This window comes from Trachypithecus francoisi, unplaced genomic scaffold (assembly GCF_009764315.1).
Source record: "Trachypithecus francoisi isolate TF-2019V2 unplaced genomic scaffold, Tfra_2.0 Lachesis_group21, whole genome shotgun sequence".
Classification (NCBI taxonomy): Eukaryota; Metazoa; Chordata; class Mammalia; order Primates; family Cercopithecidae; genus Trachypithecus; species Trachypithecus francoisi.
The window spans coordinates 59,103,633-59,124,841 of NW_022681467.1; the positions used below are offsets into that span (position 1 = coordinate 59,103,633).

The 21,209-nt window shown below is 63.2% G+C and overlaps 1 protein-coding gene across 1 annotated transcript; it reads right to left on the bottom strand.

The window, feature by feature from the left end:
- Positions 1-71: 71 nt before the first annotated feature.
- NKAIN4 (sodium/potassium transporting ATPase interacting 4) lies at positions 72-20,119 on the bottom strand. The gene is made up of 7 exons (XM_033187097.1): positions 19,976-20,119; positions 9,298-9,435; positions 8,182-8,262; positions 7,012-7,209; positions 3,386-3,446; positions 1,798-1,882; positions 72-818 (listed from the first exon to the last, which is right to left on the bottom strand). Exons 1-7 carry the CDS (start codon positions 20,027-20,029, stop codon positions 809-811), a joined length of 627 nt encoding a protein of 208 aa, XP_033042988.1. The 5' UTR covers positions 20,030-20,119; the 3' UTR covers positions 72-808.
- Between the last annotated feature and the right edge of the window lie 1,090 nt (positions 20,120-21,209).

A 21,209-nucleotide genomic window follows, 5' to 3' on the forward strand; every position in this document is an offset into this window, starting at 1 on the left:
CAGGCCTCAGGTCCCACCTGAGATTGTACCCGACTGTCCCCCAAACTCGGCATCTTCTGGAGGGTGGGCGAGGGCCATGTTCCTGTTTATTTACCAACTTGATGATACCTGGGGGAGCCTTTGGGACTGTTTGCCCAAGACGCCTCTTTACAAGGGTACCGCCCCCTTGTCACCACCACATGCCCTGCGCTATGCCTCGGGGCCTGGCTCTGCCGTTCTTGGTCAAGCCCAGCCCACACCCCAGGACTCCATCAGCCTCAGCTCCTGGCGGCGGTGGGGGTTCTTCTGGCACAAGTTTGGGGTTGGGCACCCTCCATGTTCAACAGGGGCCCTCGCCGCTTGCCGGGTCTCGGGGCTCACAGTCTCAGGGCTCACATTGACTTCTTGGGGGGCTGTGCCGTTCCCGCCTCGCTGCGCCCCAGCAGCGGTGCTTGCAGCCCGAGGGTCCAGCGGCCCCAGCTGGGCACCTGAGAGAGGGGCTCCTCCATGAGACGACGGCCTGGGGGCAGAGCTGTGTCCCCCACGTTGCCGGAGGCGGTAGGCATGTGGGGCTCTGCCTTTTCTTTTGTATGCTTGCTTGCTTTCTTTCTTTTTTAAGAGAAAGAAAATTACAAACTCTCTTGAAGTTGCAGCCGGCTGTGGCTGCCGCCCTGGCTGGTGTCCAGCACTTAGAACCCAGGGCAGGTGCTGCCGGCCACCTGGAGGGTGCTGGGTGGGGGTGCGTCCCAAGGCCTGGGGGCTCCTGGCATTGTCGCTGGTTGGTTGCTGAGGCTGGAGTCCACAGGAGCAGGATCAGCGATTTCCTCACTTACGCAGGCCTGTGGGGACAAGGTCAGAGAGCACCTGGGGGAGCAGTGCTGGGGCGGCCACTGGGAGCTGCCACCCCCTCCCCTTGGAGAACCTGAAATGGAACAAAGTCCAAGCAGTGGATGGCTTCAGGCCTTTGGCAGAAAGGAGGTAGGTGGGGCTGAGGCTCTGGAAAGCCCCCACTGCCTCTCCCTGTGCCGGGCAGGTCAGTGTCTTGTGCCTGTTTGCTGACATCTCAGTGGGATCTGGGCTGTGGGGCTGGGAGAGGAGTGGGGGCTCACCCAGGGGTGTGCCTGGGTCCCTGGCTCAGGGCCTGCATGTGACCCCACCCCTGCCCGGGTCTTTACTCCCCGTTCTCTGACATGACAGCCCTCATTTTTAGGAGAGAAGGGCCAGGGGCTACCCAGGGGTGTGCCATCAGGTGTCTCTGGGAACCTGGGCAGACCAAGGGCAGTGCAGCCACCTATTCTGAGCCCCAAACTAGGATTGTGTACAGGGTGAGCTGTGTGGCAAAAGCTATTTCAAAGGAGGCCAGCTGGGAGCCCTGGCACCCCACCCCAAGGTCTGGGGTTTGCAGAATTATGGACACTGCCTTTCAAGAAACAAGTCTGGTTCTGCCAGATAGGAAACCAGGGCCCCAGCTGCCTGCCACAGAGAGACCCCTACAGCAGCCCCATGCTGCCCGCTGGGAAGTGGCTCTTCAGGACACCCTTGCAGCCCCTGACTCAGAGCCGACTCCTGGACCCAACCCCCTCCCACAGGCTCAGTCTCTGCTGGGCTCTGAGCTTCTGGGCTGGGACTGGGTCCTAGGTCTCTGCAGCCCCAGTACCACCCCAGAGCCTGGCATGAAGCAGATGTTAGAAAAGTGAGGGTGGATGGATGGACAGATGGATGGCAGAACCGACAGGCAGGCCAAGGAAGGCAGCCTCTTGCTGTGAGCACCAGCTTGGCCAGGCTGGCTGCAGAGCAGGTTCTGCCGGCCATACTTACAAGCACGCCTGCTTGGACAAGAGGCTGGATGGCTTTTCATTGACATGGTAGAGAGGAAATGGATCAAATCCACCAATGAAATCAACTGAAAGAAATCAAGACCCAAATAAAACAAAACCCACACAATGGAAGATGGCAGAGTGGAAAACAGGCCCAATCACAGAATGAAGCCCAAGGGGTCCCTGGGCCACAGACACGCCCCAAGTCCTGATGCAACAGTAGAGGGGCCACGGCCGGGGGACGGGGGGCATAGGACAGCCCGGGTCCTCCAGCCTGTGTGGGGACGGCCTGGGGGGACAGCAGAGGTAGAACAGCCCGGGTCCTCCAGCCTGTGCAGGGATGGCAGAGATAGGACAGCCCAGGTCCTCCGGCCTCTGTGGGGACGGCCTGGGGGGACAGCACAGGCAGGACAACCCGGGTCCTCCAGCCTGTGTGGGGACGGCCTGGGGGGACAGCAGAGGTAGGATAGCCTGGGTCCTCCGGCCTGTGCGGGGACAGCCCGGGGGGACAGCAGAGGTAGGACAGCCCGGGTCCTCCGGCCTGTGCGGGGATGGCCTGGGGGGACGGCAGAGGTAGGACAGCCCGCGTCCTGCAGCACTGTGTGGGGGCTGAACCGTGTTCTGCCCACTCTCCCGCCACCCTCTGTCACGTTCAGACACGGTGGCTCCCTTGACATTATCTGCACAGCCAGCAGGCGACAGGGGCTTGCTGGGCAAAGTTGATGCATTCTGAACTCCAGGTTCAAATGGGGTTCCCATCTTAAAATGTTTGAATGGAATCAGAGAGCGGAAACTGTTTGCCTCCTCCCAGGAAGCTGGCTGAGCTCTGAGTGATGGTTTAGGATCAGTAGCACAGTGGCTGAGGGATGCTGGGTGCCCTTTGACATGTGGACTGCTGACCCCATGGCCCTTGGGGTCCTGGGGACAGATGGCTCTGAACTGGATTCTGACCCCAGGGATAGTTCTGTCCATAGGAACCGTGGGCTCCCCAGGCACACCCAGACCCTGCTTGGCATCTGCCCTTCCCCACCCGGCTCTATCCTCCACAGGGTCTTCCTGTGAGACCACATCAGGATGAGGGGCCCAGCGAGGGCACCTGAGTGTGGACCACTCATGTTGCAAATCACAGGAAAGTTGATGGGGGCTGGTGAGCAGAGGGAAAATGAAAACCCTGCCTAGATGGGTCCAGACTGCCACCGAGGGCCAGATGTGAGCGTCCCGGCCAGTGGGGCCCGGTTCTGAGCTGCCTGGAGGCTGCAGCGGCCCAGGACTTGGCAGGTCTGAGCTCAGACCTTCTACCTGTGGCTACTGCAGGGATCATGAGGACAGGCCCAGCCCGAAGCACAGGAGCCCTTGGACCTGGGGGACAGCTGAACCCTGGGGCCCCCAGGCCAGGACCTCTGCTCATCTCTTCCCTATGTGTAGTGAGTCCTCTTCTGCTCAGGCTTACAGTCGTGAGCAAGGCCCTGCCGGGCGTGGGGTCCCTCCCAAGAGAGGAGGTCTCTCACCCTGCCTAGACAGGACAGACTCAGAGTTGCCACCTCTGTAGCAGTCTCCCACCCCGCTGCCTGCAGAGGCCCCATACTCACAGCTGTCCTCTTCCTCCGTAAACACGCTGACCACGTAGCAGCCACAGACAAAACCCAGAAGCTGAAAGACACCACAGGCAGGGGGTGAGTGTGGCCAGGCGAGCCCGCGGGGTGTCACTGCGGCGATGCGGGCAGAGGCGCCCGAACACCCCTGACCACCAAGGCTCTGCCTCTCCTAGACCTCAGGTTCCTCCTCTGTAACATGGAGTGGGAGAGCTGGCCCGTGGGCATCCTCAGCTCTCAAGTTCCAGACGCACCCCTGCCTTCCGCCCCACCCCACTCAACTGGGTGGGGGCAGGTGGGGAGGATAATGGCTACTGGGTGGGGAAGATGACCAGGTCAGCCTGAGTAGCTACAGGGAGTGGGGTGAGGCCGCAGAAGCCCAGGCTGGATGAACCCCAGGCCAGCCCAGTCCCAGCCCAGAGTCCCCTCGGGCCCCTTGCCTTTGGCCCCAGCCCACCCCAGCCAACAGCCACCAGGAGTTCCTCCTCCTCTGTGGAGCGAGCCGTCTGGGATTCTGGTTTTGAGCTCGGCAAAGTGCAGGAGAGACAGGCTGAGGACTCGGGGTCCAGCAGGCAACTCCAGGCAGAGCTGGGGGCTGGCTGCTGCCTGTTGGGCAGGGGTCAAGCAGCGAGAGGAGAGGGACTGGCAGTCCAGGGCAGAGGGCAGGCCACTGCAAAGCCGCACACACCTCGCAGACACCTGCATCCAGGGCCACTGAGGGAAAAGGGGCTCTGGCAAAGGGGGGCAGCATTGCCACAGCCAGAAACACCAACAGCATGAGCGAGAGGGCCCGGCCAGGGTCACTCCAGGCCACAGACACCGAGGGAGGGGTTGGGGGCAGCCGGCCACAGTGGATTTATGACTGGAGGTGCCCCGGAACGAAGCAGGACACCTTCCTGGCTGCACCTCAGGCTGACCGCTGAGCAGCTGTGACCTCGAAAATTCACTTCACCTTCTGGTCTTGGTTTCTTCCTCCATAGACCTGGCCCAACGCTCCCTGCGAAGGCCCCGGTCCCAGGAGAGGAGACAGGACATGCAGGTCAGGCCCCAGGGCTGGACATGCGTGGGCTCTGTCCTCCCAACCCCCACCCCATCTGGTACAGGCGAGCTGGCAGCTGCTTTCCTGGAAATCCAGCTCCTTTCTAGGGGTCAGTCAGGGGCCAGAAGACCTCTCTTACCATGAGGCAGGCAGACCTGTCTCCTTGATATTGAGACAAACTCAAGAAGCTGTCCCAAATGGCCATTTCTGGTTCCATGCCATGGCCAGGGTGGGAGCAGGGGTGAGGGTGGGCAACCTCCATGGCTCGTCCCGTCCCCCGCTCCAAAGGAGCCCAAGACGCCCCCATCACGGAGCTGGCCGTGGTGCTGAACAGGCAGCCGAGCTTGGGGAGCCACTGGAAGATGCCCCTTCCAGCCAGTGCCCTCCCCTCTTGGGGACCTGCAGGCCGCCTCTGTCCCACACCCCCGTGCTCCCCACCCTTTACACCACCGCCTCCTGCCCATCCTCCTGACTCCAGCCCCAGGTCCACCCCGAAGCTCTCTCCTCTCCCTGCTGCATGGAGGCCTGGGTTCTGCAGACCCTGCGCTGCGCCTCACTCCCAGAGCCTGGCCTTGTCGGATGACTCCCTATTGCTACCATCAGCACAGCTGGGCAGGGGTCAGCCAAGCCACCAGCCTCTCCCAGACCCTCCAGAGCAAAGAGCAGGGGGGCTGCGCTCCTAGTGAGGACTAGCTGGCTGGAATTTAGATCCACATCCTATTAAAGAAATTCCCATCCCTGGGAGTCAGGATAAAAGCCAACAGCAGGCCCCATCTCCCCAACCACGCGTAGTGCTCACTCTTCCAGCCTCGGCTCCCACAGCACACCAGCCCCTCCGAGAAAATCTTCATTTATTCCCGTCTAGCTTCCTTTTTGTTGCCTTCTCACAAAGCCTAATCTCAGGAGCTTTGATGTGTACACTTGGGACATTGGCTCTTTCTCCTCCAGTGGCATGCACCTGGGTTCCACACATTTTGGGGGCAACTGGGGCCCCCTTGTGCCTCGCTGAGTGGCTGTGGTCGGAGAAACAGGCCCTGACTAGCGCTGGAGGGTGTGTCTGTAGCCCCTTGCTACGGCAGCACCTCCCTGGCCTGATTTCCTGCAGGACCAGAGCAGAGCCCAGAAAGGAGCCCGGGGAGCTCACAAGGCTGCCCATACCATCACATGTTCTTAGGCCATGGGCTCCTTCGATTTGGAATTCAGCTTCCACCGCCAGCTGCTGGCCACGGAGCCTCGCTCCTAGAAGCCCCATGTCCACCTGGTATGCTGCGTTGACGCCACAGTGTGCACCAGGGAAAGTCAGGGAGCCTTGAGATTGGTCACAAGTTCCTCCGGCAATGGCACCAATCATGCTGCAGTCACATCGGCCCTGCCCCAGGAGCTCCTGAGGCGAAACGCTGACCAAGCACCCTCCACACACCCATCTCAGCTTTTGCCTCCTTCTTCTGAGCACTTCGAGGAAGGCACTGGCACCATCTGCATTTTATAGAAGCGGGAGCTGAGGCACAGGGAGGTTGCTAGGCTCACGGAGGTGGCACAGCGGGGAAGGGGCTGCGTGGCCAGACCAGGAGCAGCACCATAGCCCCTGTTCTCCACCAAACTGAGCAGGGCCTGTTCCCACACAAGCAGAGTCCTGACAGCAGAGTCCTGTTCCCACACAAGCAACAGCTGCTCCTCAGCCCCTCCCGGGCCACAGAATCCCTGTCAGGGCCTCGGGATCCCTGTCCGGGGCCAAAGAATCCCTGTCCAGGCTGCAGGGTCCCTGTCTGGGCCGCAGGATCCCTGTCCGGGCTGCAGGATCCCTGTCCGGGCCTCGGGATCCCTGTCCGGGCCGCGGGATCGCTGTCTGGGCTGCGGGATCCCTGTCCGGGGCCGCGGGATCCCTGTCTGGGGCCGCGGGATCCCTGTCCGGGCTGCAGGGTCCCTGTCTGGGGCCACAGGATCCCTGTCCGGGCCTCGGGATCCCTGTCCGGGGCCGCAGGATCCCTGTCCGGGCTGCAGGGATCCCTGTCCGGGCCGCGGGATCACTGTCTGGGCCGCAGGGTCCCTGTCTGGGACCACAGGATCCCTGTCCAATAAGACCTGGGTCACGTGGCGCCAGCTTTGCCAAGTGCACACTCCAGGGTTCCAGACAAGGCTGAGGGGCTTCTTGCCGGCCCAGCCTCAGGCTCTGTCCACTTCCTGTGACTGGCATGGGCTTGGGGCAGCCGATGGAACAGGCTGGACACGCACCGATGGGTTTGTCAGGAAGATGCTTGCCGTTCCTCCTTGGGACCGTCAAAGCCAGAGGCGGGGTGTCTCAGCCTGATCCGAGTCCTTCCCACTCCCCACGGCAAACACCACACTCAACTTGAGAAAGGGCCTGGGTCGGCCCCACCTGGGGGAGGTGGTTTGCAGAGGAGGCACTGAGGTGCCAGCCACGTGGGAGCCCACCCGTGATACCTTAACCTCTCCAGCAAGGGTGGGGATGAGGAAGGCAGAGATAGGCCTGAGGCCTGGTCAGCTGGCCCCGCCCCAGGGAGATGAGCCCCCAGCTCCGTGTCCCCTCCCTCATCAACCCATCCCCACCTTACCCCACGCTCACCGCAATCAGGATCTGCAGGCCGCTGTGTAGGGCCTCCACCGAGCTGGGCTCCAGGGCACAGATGGCACCTAACACCAGGGCCTGGCCATGGGGGGCCCCGAGGCCAGCTGCCGGCACCTCCTCGTGCAGACAGCCTGGCCAGTGCTCACGCCACCAGGAGCGATGCTGGGAGAGGCTGAAGGTCAGTAGCTCGCTGTCCTGGGGGTGAGGAGCAGGAGCAGGGCCGGTTAGCACCAGGAGGTGGCCGGCCTCACCCACTGCAGTCTGCGGGGATGCCACCACAGAGAGGAAAGGGGAGGTCCTCTCCTCCCGCCTCCCCTGTCCTCCCACTGCACCCTGTCCCCAGGGCTCCAGCCGTGGGGGGGAAAGGAATACGAAGGCCCTTCCAGCCACTCCTATGCCTGCCCTCGACCCACACACCTTCTCCTCCAGGAAGGCCTCCCTGCCCAGACCCCAGAACTCGTTCTCAGGAGCACTGGGTCCCTTCCTTGTGTCTCTGGCCAAAGCTGCCATGTGATGTGTGTCTGCCTCAGGACAGTCTCCCCGGCTGCAGCCCCAGGTGTGGCTCCAGGAAGCGGGGGCCCGTCTGCCTAGCTGGGGACCTGCCTTAGTGCCCACCTGTGCCACACCGGCCAAAGCAGAGAGCCGCTGGGGGAAACCAAACTCCACCCCATCCCGGCTTTAGAACCAACCTCTGAACTACAGGCAAAGTGCCTGAAACAGCCTTGGTCAGGGTCGGCTCAGCGATGACCCTCCACCTCGTTTCCCCTGGTTCCCTGCATTGCAGGAGGCACGAGGCTTTACCAGCCTGGAGGGTTGGTCGGGCTGGGACAAAGGACCCCACATGGCCCCAGGAGGGTGGTGCCCATTCACCTGCACATCTCTGCCAGGGTTTACCCTGCTCTGGGGCTCCTCTTCTCCAGCTGGAGCCCTCTCACCTGCCAACACCCACAGACGCCTTTCATTCCCCAATCAAATCACTGGTCTCTCCCCAAACCTTTACTGAGTCACCAACCACAGACCAGGGCTGTTCTGGGTGCTGGGGACAGAGCCATGCACAGACAGCCCCTGCCTCAGACGATGGATGAAGAGAAAACAGAGGGGGTGTTACATGGAGCCCGGCCAGGACCCCAGGGAAGGACCTCGCACTGCCTTCCGGTCTGTACTCACCTGTGAGAGGCCCCCAACTTCCAGGTAGAAGCAGATGATGAAGATGTTCCAGGTGACCCAGATGGCTGCCCACACCGTGTACTAGGGAGAGGGGAGGACAGGGCGGCAGCTGAATGCAGCTCCCGGGCACACCTGCTTGCACCCAGCCCCCGGGGGAAGGTCCCGTGAGCACACAGGAGGGGCGGCCTCTGCTCCCGAGTCTGGTGGCCCCCGGATGCACACCGTGGAGAAAGGGGTCCCCCGTGCCCACCCTGGGACAGGTCTCAGAGCTTTCCCACGTGGGTGCCCCAGGAATGAGGCCGTGGGACAGCCAGCCCGAGGGAGCCCCAGCGCAGGTCGGTGTACGGACAGGGCATCTCCAGCTGAGCTGCCACGGCCTGTCCTCGCCTCGCCGGGCAGACGTTGCACACAGACAGCACAGGCCTCCACTGCAGAGCACCCCCAAAACCACCCCCAAGAGAGTGCCCCAAGGAGCTGCCAGCTGCCTTTGTAAACAAAGTTGTGTGGACACAGCCACGCCCATCTGTGCACACACAGCCCAGCTGCTTTTGCGCTGGGACTGCACGGGCCACAGCGCCTAAGGTGTTTACCATCTGCCCTCTACAGGAAAAGTCGCCGCAAACCACTGGTCTGGACCGATTATTTGGTTCTGCACTGAATGAAAATGCTGACTGAGCAGAGAGACATTTTTCTGAACATTCTTTCAGCTTGTCCAGAGAATACAGCAAGGACAGTATGGCCAGGGATCTGCTGGGGTCCAGGTCCCACCCTGGGCTTGAGGCAGTGATTTTGTTCCTATTTTCCCATCTGTAAAGCAGGGATCATGGCAGCACCCATACCCCTGGCTACTGAGGGGATGAATTTGTGAAGGCCTTCAGTGCCTGGGGCTCCCCAGTACATGCAGCTGCTCCTACAAGCAGCCTTGGAAAAGCCCCGCCGTCCGAACCAGAATTCTAGATGTGTAGGCAGCAAAGAGGTCTGAACCCAGGGGTCTGGTTGGCGTTTGTGGGGTGTTCAATGGTGTCCAGGAAAATACGGCAGGATGGTGCCACGGGAGCCGCCATCCTGGTCACCCCAACCCACCTGCCCGTAAAGGGGGCTGGGCCCAGGACTCACCACCACCACATAGCGCGGCCGGTACTGGATGGTGCCAAAGAGTCCCAGGATGACGACGACGATGTGGGCGAAGTTGGCCAGGATGGGCGCCCACTGGTAGCCCAGGAAGTCAAACACCTGCCTCTCCAGGGCAGTGACCTAGGGGCAGGGAGGTCGCCATGAAGGGTGGACCCGAGGGAGGCCCCAGGTCCGCCAGCCAGTGCCCGGACCAAGGTGATGGGCAGTCAGCTGGGACTTCCTCCCCAGACCTGCCCACCACACCTTTGTTTGACGAGGGACGCTGGGGCCCTAACTCCTGCTCCATGACCTGCCCAGAGCAGGCACTGGGCATCTACTGTGTGCTTGGCTCTTCCAAGAAAAATCCCCAAATCAGCCTGACAGGCCCCTGTGTGTCCCCACCCGTCCTCATGCGTCCCCACCCGCCCCCGCATGTCCCCGGGTGTCCCCACCCATCCCCATGCGTCCCCACGTGTCCCTGTGCATCCCCACCCGCCCCTGCCCGTCCCCACGCATCCCCGGGCAAGCGTTCCTCCCTTGAGTAGGCCCCATCCCCTCCGTCCCCGTTTTCCTCATCTGGAGAATGGGAACACCCGGGGGCGGGGGCTGTTCTAAATCGCGAATCGTAGAGCCAGGCGACAGACACATAGACGGCCAGGCAACAGACACACAGACGGCCCAGAAAACACCACTCGTGGGGGTCAGATGGCCAGGAGGGACTGACGCGAATCCACAGGGGTACTGGACACCGAGGCCCCAGCCTGCCGCCTGCATCTCAGCCTTGGGGACAGCGCTGGCGAGGCCGCTCTCTGGCAGGCAGGCGGTCTCCCCTCCACTTCAGGACATTACAGGACTCTGTGGAACTGGCCCTCCCCACAGGGCCGAGAGGGAACCAACGAGGGGGGAGGGGAAAGTGCCTGAGGAATATAAAGTGGGTATTTTATATGTAGGAGACCAAGAAAACCTGAGCAAAGCCATGACCAGGGTGCTAACTGCAGGGAACGGCGCACTCGGCCCCGCCCGTCACCAGCTGCTTCCCAAGCGCTGGTGAAGCACACCCCAGAGAACAGAAGATGCTGCAGAACTCACCCCACCCCCACCCCAGCCACCCCATCCCCATCCCAGCTGCCCACCCCCACCGCAGCCACGCCACCCTCCACCCCCACGCCACCCTCCACCCCCACCCCACCCTCCACCCCCACCCCAGCCTCCCCATCCCTACCCTAGCCTCCCCATTCCCCATCCCAGCTGCCCACCCCCACCCCAGCCACCCCATCCCCCACCCACCCCATCCCCCACCCCAGCCTCCCTATCCCTCACCCCATCTCCCATCCCAGTCACTCCATCCCCCACCCCCACCCCCATCCCAGCCACCCAGGGCTAGAGCCGCCGCCATGCTCAGGACAGCGACGGTGCATCCAGGGAGGACCGGGAGGGACTGGCGTGTGCTGGAAAGGCAGTGACAAGCGACAGCAGCGCAGCTGGGGTGAGTGCCATGGCTGCACTCTGTGGATTTCACTGCAGGCACTGGAGGGGCTGAGATGCCATGAGTGGCCTCCAGGCCTCTGGCCTGGGGGGTGGGATGGGAGGGGCACCCAGAGAGGTTGAGCCCTGAGGCAGGGGAGAGTTCTAGAGGGCCTGGGCACCTCCTCACGGTGGGGGGAGTGGGGGCTGGATGGGCTGAACCAAGAACAGGGCCAAGCCAGGAGGGCACCGGGGATGCGGGGTGGTGGGCGGCCCAGGCTCTAGGGGCAGCTTCCATCCCTGCCAGGTACAGCTCCTCAAACCGTGCCTGGGGCACAGCAAGCAGGGTGGGCCATTGTGGATCTGCCCCACGGTCATGCCGCAGGGAAAAGGAGGCCTAGCCTGACCCCATTTCGTCCCAACCTCTGGCCCATGGTGCTATCCTTCAGGTTATCTGCTTTTGCCCATTTGTACACGTAGGCCAAGCTCACGACGGGAGGAATTCAGCTTGGTTTACCTTTCAAGCAAGGATGACCATAGCCCCTTCCCGAAACCACCCTGGAGGACAGGAACTGGGCAGGGTGTGCACACAGGCAACAAGGCTGTGGATCTGGGCCCCGTGACCTGGCCCGGGATGTGGGGGCTACAAGGCTGCAGATCTGGGCCCCATGACCTGGCCCGGGATGTGGGGGCTACAAGACTGCACCCACCCACTGGTCCTGCCTCACGGTGAGTCCAATTCTGCCCACGGCAGCTTTCACCCGGCCCTGGCCCTCCAGCTGTAGTGTGGCTCCAGTGAGAAAGCTGGGCAGGTACGGGGCCCAGCACAGAGCAGGTGCTCAATGAACGTCAGGAGCGGGGTACTGTGAGGACACCAACTGGTCCATGGGCTGCAGGGAGCAAGATCTGGCAAGTGATGGTCTGGGGAGCCAGGCAGGAGGCTGAGGGGTTGGGGAGCCAGGCGGGAGGCTGGGGAGCCAGGCGGGAGGCTGAGGGGTTGGGGAGCCAGGCAGGAGGCTGAGGGGATGGGGAGCCAGGCAGGAGACTGGGGAGCAGGGCGGGAGGTTGACCATTGGCAAGGAGGCTGGGACCCTCCCTCGGGCCGCAGAGGCTGGTGGCCTCGGAGGGAGGAGGTGGGAGTATGGCCCCCAGGACACTGAGGCAGGAGAGAGGGTCCAGCTAGCCTGGCCTCCCTGTGGAGCCGTCTCATTCTTCAGCAAATCATCTCCAGCGAGAGTGGAGGCCGCAGAGGCCTGTTATGGCAGGTGGTTCCTTAGAAAACCCTTTTCCAACACAAATTGCTCAAAGCCACACCCTCATCTGTGGAGCGGCCGCTGGTGAGAAGCCACACAGGGAGGTTGAGCTCACTCAGGGGCCAGGGGACTCCGCTCTCCTAACCCTGACCCCCAGTTCCTGCCCTCCCAGTAGCCACCTGTTTGGGAGCCCTCGGGCCACGGGAGCCAGTACACCCCACGGGTACCCACAGGCACCACTTCTCCCCCACAGCTGTGGCCTGGTCCCCCACCAGGCTTGGAGCTCAGGACAGTGAGGCCCCGGGGCTTAGAGACCCACACTTCGCCCCCTCCCTCTCTCGTGTCATGGATGCCAGATGTGAAGCCTGAAGACCAACAGCCCCCTGAAACGACAGGAACAGCAAGAGCCAGCCCCCCAAAACTACAGGAAGGCAGTGGCCAGCCCCCTAAAACTATAGTAACTATAGGAAGCCCCCCATGAAGGAAGGCAAGGTCTGGCCCCTCAAAATTACTGGAAGGGAGGGGCCAGTCCCCCCAAATTATAAGAAGGCAGGGGCCACCCCAAATGACAGGAAGGCAGAAGCTGGCCCCCCAAAACCACAGGAAGGCAGGGGCCAGCCCCGAAGCCTCCTTCCATCCAGCCGCGGAGAAAGGGTGAGAAGGCGCGGGAGCATGGGTCAGCAGGCTTCAGGCAGATCCCGACTGGCCTACCGGGGTCCCAGGCACAAAGGACACAGAGGCTCACAGCCAGGGAGAGGACGGGCCCTGGACAGCGAGGCAGCTCCCGGAAGGTGTCAGAGTAGGGGGTGTGCACCTGCACTGGGGCCGCAGACCAAACGCCGGCACCTGCCGAACCTGGGGCCGCAGACCAAATGCCGGCACCTGCCGAACGCCCCGCGTGGGGTGGTGCTGGCCACAGCGGAGGCCACTTTGCAGGGCCTTCACCACATCACTCAGCAGGACGGGCGGCCACGGAGGCTTTGGCAGAGAACGGCGGGATCTGAGCTACGTTTTAGAGACGGTCGCAGGCCCGTTCTGCTCTCCCCCAACAGCCCAGACCAGACCCCCATTCCAGCTCACAGGCTCCTCACAGACAGCAGCGCACAGAAAACCTGTCCCTGCATGTCCCGGCCAGACAAGTAGAGGATGCTTTTAGGACCTCCTTGGCTCTAGCGCCCCCTGCTGATAGGACTCGGAATCTTCCTGATTTCACAGCAGCAAATAAGGCCCCACATTCCCAGGGTCAGGCCAAGGGCCCCAGCCAACCAGGGTCTCTGGGCTGCCCCAGGCTGCCCCTTCCCGAACTCGGCGGAAACCACTCCCCCGAGCTGCCATGGCTCTCTGCACCCTGGGAAGCTAGCTCGGGCCATCCGTCCAGCAACCCACCAGCCCCTGGAGAGGCTGGGCCCTGGCCTGGACAGGGGCGGAGCCCTCTCATCACCCTGAGGATCTGTACCTGCCTCCCCAGGTGACCGCTGATCCCCAAAAAGGGGTGTTCGCTGTCAGGACTGGTCAGGGACTCCCTGGGGCCAACGACCTGACACAGGCCAGCTGGGGGTCCTTCCCCCACCCCTCTTCCACTGCCAGATATCAGCCAGGAGGCAGGGTGCAGGGGACTTGTCTGTCCTCCCCGTCCATCCAGCTGAGCTCCTCCCAGGCAGGGACCAAGCTCCATTGTGCTCCGTGGGGACAGTGAGACACGGAATCACTGGCTCAGGCTTCGGGGGATGGGAGGGGCTGCAGACGAGGGCAGAGCAGGCCCCAAGGCAGGACACATGTTGTCCAGGAGGCAGCCTGAGGCAGCTACAGGTGCCCGGAACCCACACTGTGCACAAGTGCTGGGCTTCACCCACTCCGCACCTCGGGCTGCTCATCTGTGAAACGCTGGTGCCTCCATAGCTGGATGTAGGTCCAGCCTCATAACTCTGCCTGGCAGACCAAGTGCCAGCTGCTGCCGGCTGCCGTGGCTATAGCAGCACGTGTGTGCGGAGTCCCCGTGTGCAACCTCAGAGCTGGTCCCACCCGCACCCACGTGACCCTCCGAGGAGGCCCCAGTGCCTGTCCACAGCCCTCCATGCACTCCGAGTCCTGGGAATCTGCCCCTGTGTCCTCCATGGGAAGGGGATGCTGTCCACAGATGCGCCCACGGCGGTGTGATCTTCCAGGGGGCGGGGAAGACTGGAAATGTCCAATTTTGACAAGACGGGTGCTGTCACGTGAGGACAGTGACTCCAGGCAACCAGAGGGCCTGCCTGGGACGCAGACGGCTCAGACATGTGGTGGGGACAGGCAGAGCGGGGGCAGAAAGGCAGAGGCTACATCTGCACAGATGGCCTCGGAGCTTCCCTACCAGCCCCTCCCAGTCCTGCAGTCACGCAGATGCCTCGCGGTCCTCGAAGGGAAGTTGTTCTTTCTGTGATCTCCGGACTTCCCCACAACCAGAGCCCCCTCAAGCTAGGACCCCTGCCTGGGTCAGCTCTGGGCCTGGAACGCAGGGTCACTGAACCCTGGAGCTTGATGGGGGGCTGCTGGCCTCACAGCCTGAGGGGACAGACTGAGCAAGGGAGCTGCTGCCCAAACTCACCAGCCGGGCAGATCCAGCACCCTGCGTCGTCCTCCTGCCACACCAGGAGGATGGGGTGTGGGGCATCACCCTGAGACCCCAGGCTGGCCCCTCCTGAAAGCAGCCCAGGTCCCACTCCCATGGAGCTTCCAGACTGGCTTCTTGGTTGCGGGGGTTCTCCAGGGTCAAGGCTTGGCACCCGGACAAAGCCCCTGGCCTCCCAGGTGTGGCCTCTTCCCCACCCTGCCTCCATCCTCCGTCCACAGACATCGAGCTCTTCAGGCTGTGCTGGTCAAAGGTGGGGCCCACGGCCTCCCTGCTCACCCATGTCCTCCTGTCTGTCCTGGGCCATCTTAGGCACAGCCAACCTCACCCAGCTCCATCCCCCAGCCCTTGCTGCCAGCTCCTGCTGAAGAGGACGGGCAGGCACAGCGCATGGAGGCTATAATGGGCTCAGAATCACTGAAGCCCACAAGACAGCCTCCTCCAATGAGACCCCTACCCCGCCCTGCTGTCCAGCACCCACACGGTGCCTTGTCTCCTGAGGGAGACCACCGCACCTGCTGTGACCCCAGGGAGGGGCAGCCCCTTGGGAAATGACAGCTCCAACAGCCCTGCTTGGGAGTGGACCCAACACCAGGCCTCACATGGCCTCAGATGGCCTGACCACCGCCACCTTGGAGGGACCCTCTCCTCGGCCCTGTTCTCCTGTCCGGGAACTCAGGGTGCTGGGGCCGCCTGGCTCAGAACCAGACCCACAACTCTCCTCCCTGAGTTTCCGTGCAAGGACGGTCAAGAAGGACAGAGAAGTTGCCCAGGGCACCCATGGGGGCGAGGGGCCCAGGGTCCTTCCCCTGCGTGGTGTCCCCAGGGCTCTGTGAAGGGGGCGTCACAGACAGTTTCACACTGGAGTCACAGCTTAGACACCAACAGGTCTTAACAGTCGCCTATCAACGAAGACAGTAAACAGAGCGCGTCCGGCAAACCGAGCAGGCCTGAAACGGCAGGGAAAACACCACTGGCCACGAAGGGCCTCAAGACTCACCTCCACCTCCTGGGAATAAAAGGCCCAGCGAGCACCCGCTGCACCCGACACCTTCTGCAGGAGAACCCACCTGACAAAGACCTGGGGCAGGGCTCGTGTCTCGAGGCCTCGCTAAGCGGGTGAATTGCCAAAGGCACCCCAGCCACCCGGCCGACCCCCAGCAGAGGACAGAGACAGCAGCAGAGGCCTGGGGGCCATACGCTGCCTCCATCCAGCCTGCTCTTCGCCGCGGACGCCTGTTCCCCCGCAGGATGGGGCGCCCGCAGCCCCGCCACCCATCTCTCCCCACATCCCCTTGAGAAACAGCCCGAGCCCTTCACTCGGGTCATGCGGCCCCGTCCTTCTGACCTCTCACCGCCACCCCCTGCTGTCCCTGCACCACCCACATCACAGGCGGCATCTTCTCAACTCCTGGGACAGCCAGGCTCCCACCTCACTCAGGACTCAGGGTCTGTGCCCGTGCCACGCCCAGCCGCCACCAGCACCTCATCCCCATCCCACTCCCCGCAGCACTGCAGCCTCTGCCCACGCCTGCCCACGTCTGCCCGGCGCAATCACACGGTGACCTATGTGCTGCTTTGCTCACGTCAATCATCAGTGGGGGCTGATGTAGGGCAGGGTCCGCCTGTCTCTGCAGATGCAGCCAGCCTGGGCACTACCTGGCATGGAGGGCATGCTTTCCCTAAGGGCAGGGCCCAGCTGTCCGTGTTGTGGTGGGGCTGCAGAGCCCGGGGAGGCCGGCTCACAGGAGATTCTCCACTGTGTACATATTGGGAAGAGATCCTGGTACTGGAGGGCAGAGGCCACGGAGGCCCCACCCGGGGCAGTGTCCTGGGTGTGGGGGCTCAGCTTGAGCTCTCAGTAGCCCCCATGGACAGTCTCTACGGAGAGGCCGTGTGTAAAGCCTTGGCCACAGAGGGCTCAGAGACTGGATGGTCCTACACTCATGGGCAGAGGAGGCTCTGGCCAGGTCCGAGTGGGTGCAATTTCAACAGGCTCCAGTGACTTGGGTGTTGCTGTGGGGAGGGGCACCAGGTGGAGGGACAGGCTCCAGCAAAGATCTGGAGGCAGGTGGGTGGGGCGGAGGAAGAGAGGGGGAGCGTGAAGGGCCTGCACTGTGACGGGTGCCACCCAGGACAGGACATGTGTGCACACTCACGTGCCTTGCAGGCAGAGCTGGCTGACAGTATCTACTCTAGACACAGAGTTAAGATTAAACTCTTGGCTGGGTGTGGTGGCTCACGCCTGTCAGAATCCCAGCACTTTGGGAGGCCGAGGTGGGTGGATCACGAGGTCAGGAGATCGAGACCATCCTGGCTAACACGGTGAAACCCCGTCTCTACCGAAAATACAAAAAATTAGCCGGGTGTGGTGGTGGGCGCCTGTAGTGCCAGCTACTCGGGAGGTAGAGGCAGGAGAATGCTGTGAACCCGGGAGGCGGAGCTTGCAGTGAGCCAAGATCTCGCCACTGCACTCCAGCCTGGGCGACAGAGTGAGACTCTGTTTCAAAAAAAAAAAAAAAATTAAACTCTTAGTCCCAGGTCTCCCCATCCTGCCCAGAGGACGCTAACCTACGAGGAGGGATGTCTGCCCTGCCGGAGCCCCGGGGAGAAGGTAAGCGAACACCCCAAGTGGGGCAGTCCTTGCCCTGGCCCACTTTACTTACACAGGGCACAGTCCTGTGAGGTCTGGGCTGGCAGCTGGGATGAGCGGCACATATCGGCTAAGGGGTCTCAGCCTGAGGAGCAGCCTCAGGTCAGGCTCCAGAATGGAGACCCTGCAGCACAGAGCGGCAGGGGCGTCTTCTTCATCTCGAAGCCAAGGCACCCAGAGGCTCAGGGCTCCATGACATGTGGCCACATGCGTGAACGGTGAGTCTCATGCCACCATGGAAGTGGGTGACCCCGGTGGCCCTGCCAGTACCCAGCCCCAAACCCCTTCCTGAGCCTTTGGCTCCTGGGGTCTCCTCAATGCAGCAGGGCAGAGCCTGGGAATCGGACGCGGCACAGCCCTGCTCAGAGCTGGCAAAGTTCACACTGTTCTTTGGGGAGAAAGGCTCCCAGAAAGGGCCGGGCGCGGTGGCTCAAGCCTGTCATCCCAGCACTTTGGGAGGCCGAGACGGGTGGATCACGAGGTCAGGAGATCGAGACCATCCTGGCTAACACGGTGAAACCCCGTCTCTACTAAAAATACAAAAAACTAGCCGGGCAAGGTGGCGGCGCCTGTAGTTCCAGCTACTCGGGAGGCTGAGGCAGGAGAATGGCGTGAACCCGGGAGGCGGAGCTTGCAGTGAGCTGAGATCCGGCCACTGCACTCCAGCCTGGGCGAGAGCGAGACTCCATTTCAAAAAAAAAAGAAAAAAAAGGAAAAAAAAAGAAAGGCTCCCAGAAGAGATACCTGGACCCTTTGACCTGAAACTTGGTAACAAAATTCTCAAACTTGTCAAAAAAAAAGAGGGGGGCTACCCAACCCCCCCATCCTCCCAGGTCCCCCACCCGCATGCAGTGACTAGAGCTGTGGTCAAGGACTCTTCTTGCCCAAGGCAGAGGAGGCACAGTGGGCTGCCAGACTGCCAACCTGGCCAGGACAAAAGGCCTTTGACAGCTCCCTGCTGCGATTCAGCAGTGACCCTAGAGGCTGGCCTGAGAGGACACGACTCTGCCCTGTCCCTGGAGTGTCCCCAGGTCTGCTGGGGAAGCCCTGTGGCCCTCAAGCCAGGATGACTCTTTCCCTCTTGGCTGCAACCAAATTTCCAAGGGCCTGCATGTGCACCCTGCATCTGTCTACTGTCCACTGCAGGAACATGACTCCACCTGCCCCTCTGCGCCCCGAGGTCACACCGGATCAGCACAGAGCCTCACTCTGCATCTGAGACTGAAGCACCCATTTCTCCTGCCCAAACCCCAGCACCATCAACCCCAGCACATTCTCACACCACCTTCAACAGATGGAAACTAAGGTCACCAGTGTCCCCCAAAGCAGCCTCGCTTTCTGACACCCAGACACCACCAGCTGCCACTGGCCAGGCTCCAAACTGGGGTACCAGCCAGGCTGGTGCCTGTCCTTCATGTGGTCAACCGACCGGCATTCGAGTCTTCGAGTGGACCACCCTTGCCCTCCCCATTCCCGCTTCCAGCCCCTCCCCACCCAGTCTCCTAAGGGACTCCTGCCACTGAGGAGCCACTCACTGAAAGATACCAACTCTTTCAAGGCCTGGGATGGTCCTTGGGCCCCCGAGCCTGTTGCAGAGTCTCAGGTTATCTCCGCAGCCCTAGCGAGCCTCCCAGGAAAGCTCCGGAAGCTCCTTCCTTCCTGGAGGAAGGACACGATGCCTCCTCGGCCGTCCCCAGGTCCGCCCGCAAACCTGTGCCCCTAAGCCGAGGATGGGACACCCAAGCTGCACAGCCACCGACTCCGAGGGTTTTGCGGCTCAGAACTCTGACACAGCCCCTTCGGGCCCTACGAGCTTCAGGAGGAGGAGGGGGGCGCGCAGTCCAGCTGCGCTCCGCAGCCCACAAAGCATCGTTTCCTTTTTAAGACGGGAGACCCAGGGCCCATTAGCATCGAAGCGGAGCAGCCTCCCTAGCCTGGACTGGCGAGGCCTTTGTTTAGCCCCCTCCCCCGAAGGCTGCGGGCTCCGGGAAAGAATTCGCCTCCCAGGCGTCCCAGGGAGCTTCGGACTCCGGGGCAGAATGAAAACTTGGCCGAGGGAGCCCCGGCCAATCCCAACACAGAAGACGCCCGCGCTGCGCCCCGGGCACCGGCTCCAGCCCCTTCTCGCCCCCGCATCTCTCCACGCCGGGCGGAATGGGGGGCAGCGGGGGCGGGCAGGGTCGGCTTGCTCGCGGGTGGGCAGGACGCCCTCACCCCCCGCCCCCCACACTCGCAAACTCGCAGGCACAGCCTCCGTCATCGCCCCACCCGGCTCTCAGAATCCGAACTTGGCCGCTCACTCGGCGCCCGGGGCGGGCTGCGGGACACGCTCCTACAGATGGAGACACGCGCACCCGGGGGCGCACACACCTCTCCCGGCGATGGGGTCCAGGCGGCCCCGCCCGAAGGCTTCCGTCCCGCCCGCCCATCCAGCCGCTCCCCGGCACCTGTCCCCGCCGCTCCGGACCCCCGGCCGCCCCCCGCGCGTGCACCCCGGGGACAGGACCGGGCGCCGCGGTTCCCCACGCCCCGCAGGCGACACCACCTTCGGCCGCAGCAGCCTGAGGTCCGAGGCGTCCCCGTCGGAGCTGGCTCGGGACCCAGCGAATGGGCCCAGGAGCGGAGGGACTCGCCGGGACCCCGCCGCCGCCATGGGTCGGGCACCCGGAGCTCCAGGAGGCCCGCAGAGGGGTCGCCACTCACCAGCTGAAAAGTGCAGAGGACGATGAGCGCGCAGCGGCCGGAGCAGGAGCCCATGGTGCCCACCTATACAGGAGGCCTCCGGGTGCCCCGCGCTCGGCCCCCGCCCCGCCCCCCGCTCCCCCCGCGCTGCAGCCTCGGCCCCGCCCCCCCCCCCCCCCCGCGTCCCGGCCCCCGGGCCCCGCCCCCCAGCCCCGGCCCAGCCCACCCCGAAGAACAGCTGCGCAGCCTCTCCCCCCAACCCCCGCCTGCAGCCCCTGGGGACTCCGCGCCGGCCGGAGCAGGGGACCCTTCTTAAAGGGGCGATGGCGCGGCTTCTCGGGTAGCCAGGGGCGGCGCCGAGGCCGCAGAACAGACCCGCAGCTGCGGGGAGCCCGCCCCGGACGCGGCAGGGATGACCGGCGTCCGCCGCCTCCTCCAGGAGGACCTTCCCAGCACCTGCTCCCGCCCTGGGCCCGGCGTGAGATCCCCATCCACCTTGCCCGTGGGGGGTCCCTGCGACCCCCATCCCCGAGGCGTTTTCTCTGAAAGTCTCAGAGATTTCTTGACTTGGAGAAGTCTCGGACCCGGGTCCAGAGCTCAGAGGTCCCCTCTACGGGCGGGCGGGCCGAGGACTCAGGAGGAGGGAGTGAGCCGGGCTCGCCCGCTGCCCACAGGGAGCTCCTCCGCTGGAAGGCTGAGAGCTGAAGGCCAGGTCTGCTCTAACTGCTGGACCGGCCGCCTGCCTGCGCCGGAGGGGCTTGGGGAGCCGCGGGTTGGGACAGCCTGAGGCCCTGTGCACGGTGGAGGCAGGTCCCAGCTGTCCAGGGCAGGTCCTGGGGTCTGGATGGGGCTGAGCCTGGTAAAGCCTGTGCTTCGGGTAGAAGCTTGTGCTGGAGGCAGGGGATGGTCCCAGCGAGGCCAGAGAGGAGCAGGAACTGGACACAGTGAGCTAGAGCCTGTGGGGGCAGAACAGCAGGAGACCACCGTAGGCGGCGGGGCCAGGGCTGCCACTTGGTCTTTACTCAGTGGCAGGGCAGGCTCCCTGACTGCCACTCACCTTCTGAGGAGCCTGAGGTGGGTTTCCCATGGCAACCTGAATTCCTGCCCCACTCGCGAGTTAACGAATTACTGAGGATTCTTGCCTTCGTAATTTTGGTTGCATGTCCCGCAGTCCCAGGGATCAGGAGGTGTTAACAGAAGACCAAGGGTCAGGTTTTCTGCACTGGGGGGAGCCGCCGCACATCTGTAATCCAGG

Coding starts and splice junctions, on each gene's coding strand:
- NKAIN4 (XM_033187097.1), bottom strand. CDS start 20,029: ATGGGCTCCTGCTCCGGCCGCTGCGCGCTCATCGTCCTCTGCACTTTT. Junction 9,436..19,975: donor TCCTCTGCACTTTTCAGCTG/GTGAGTGGCGAC, acceptor CCCTGCCCCTAG/GTCACTGCCCTGGAGAGGCA. Junction 7,210..8,181: donor AAGTTGGGGGCCTCTCACAG/GTGAGTACAGAC, acceptor CCTCACCCCCAG/GACAGCGAGCTACTGACCTT.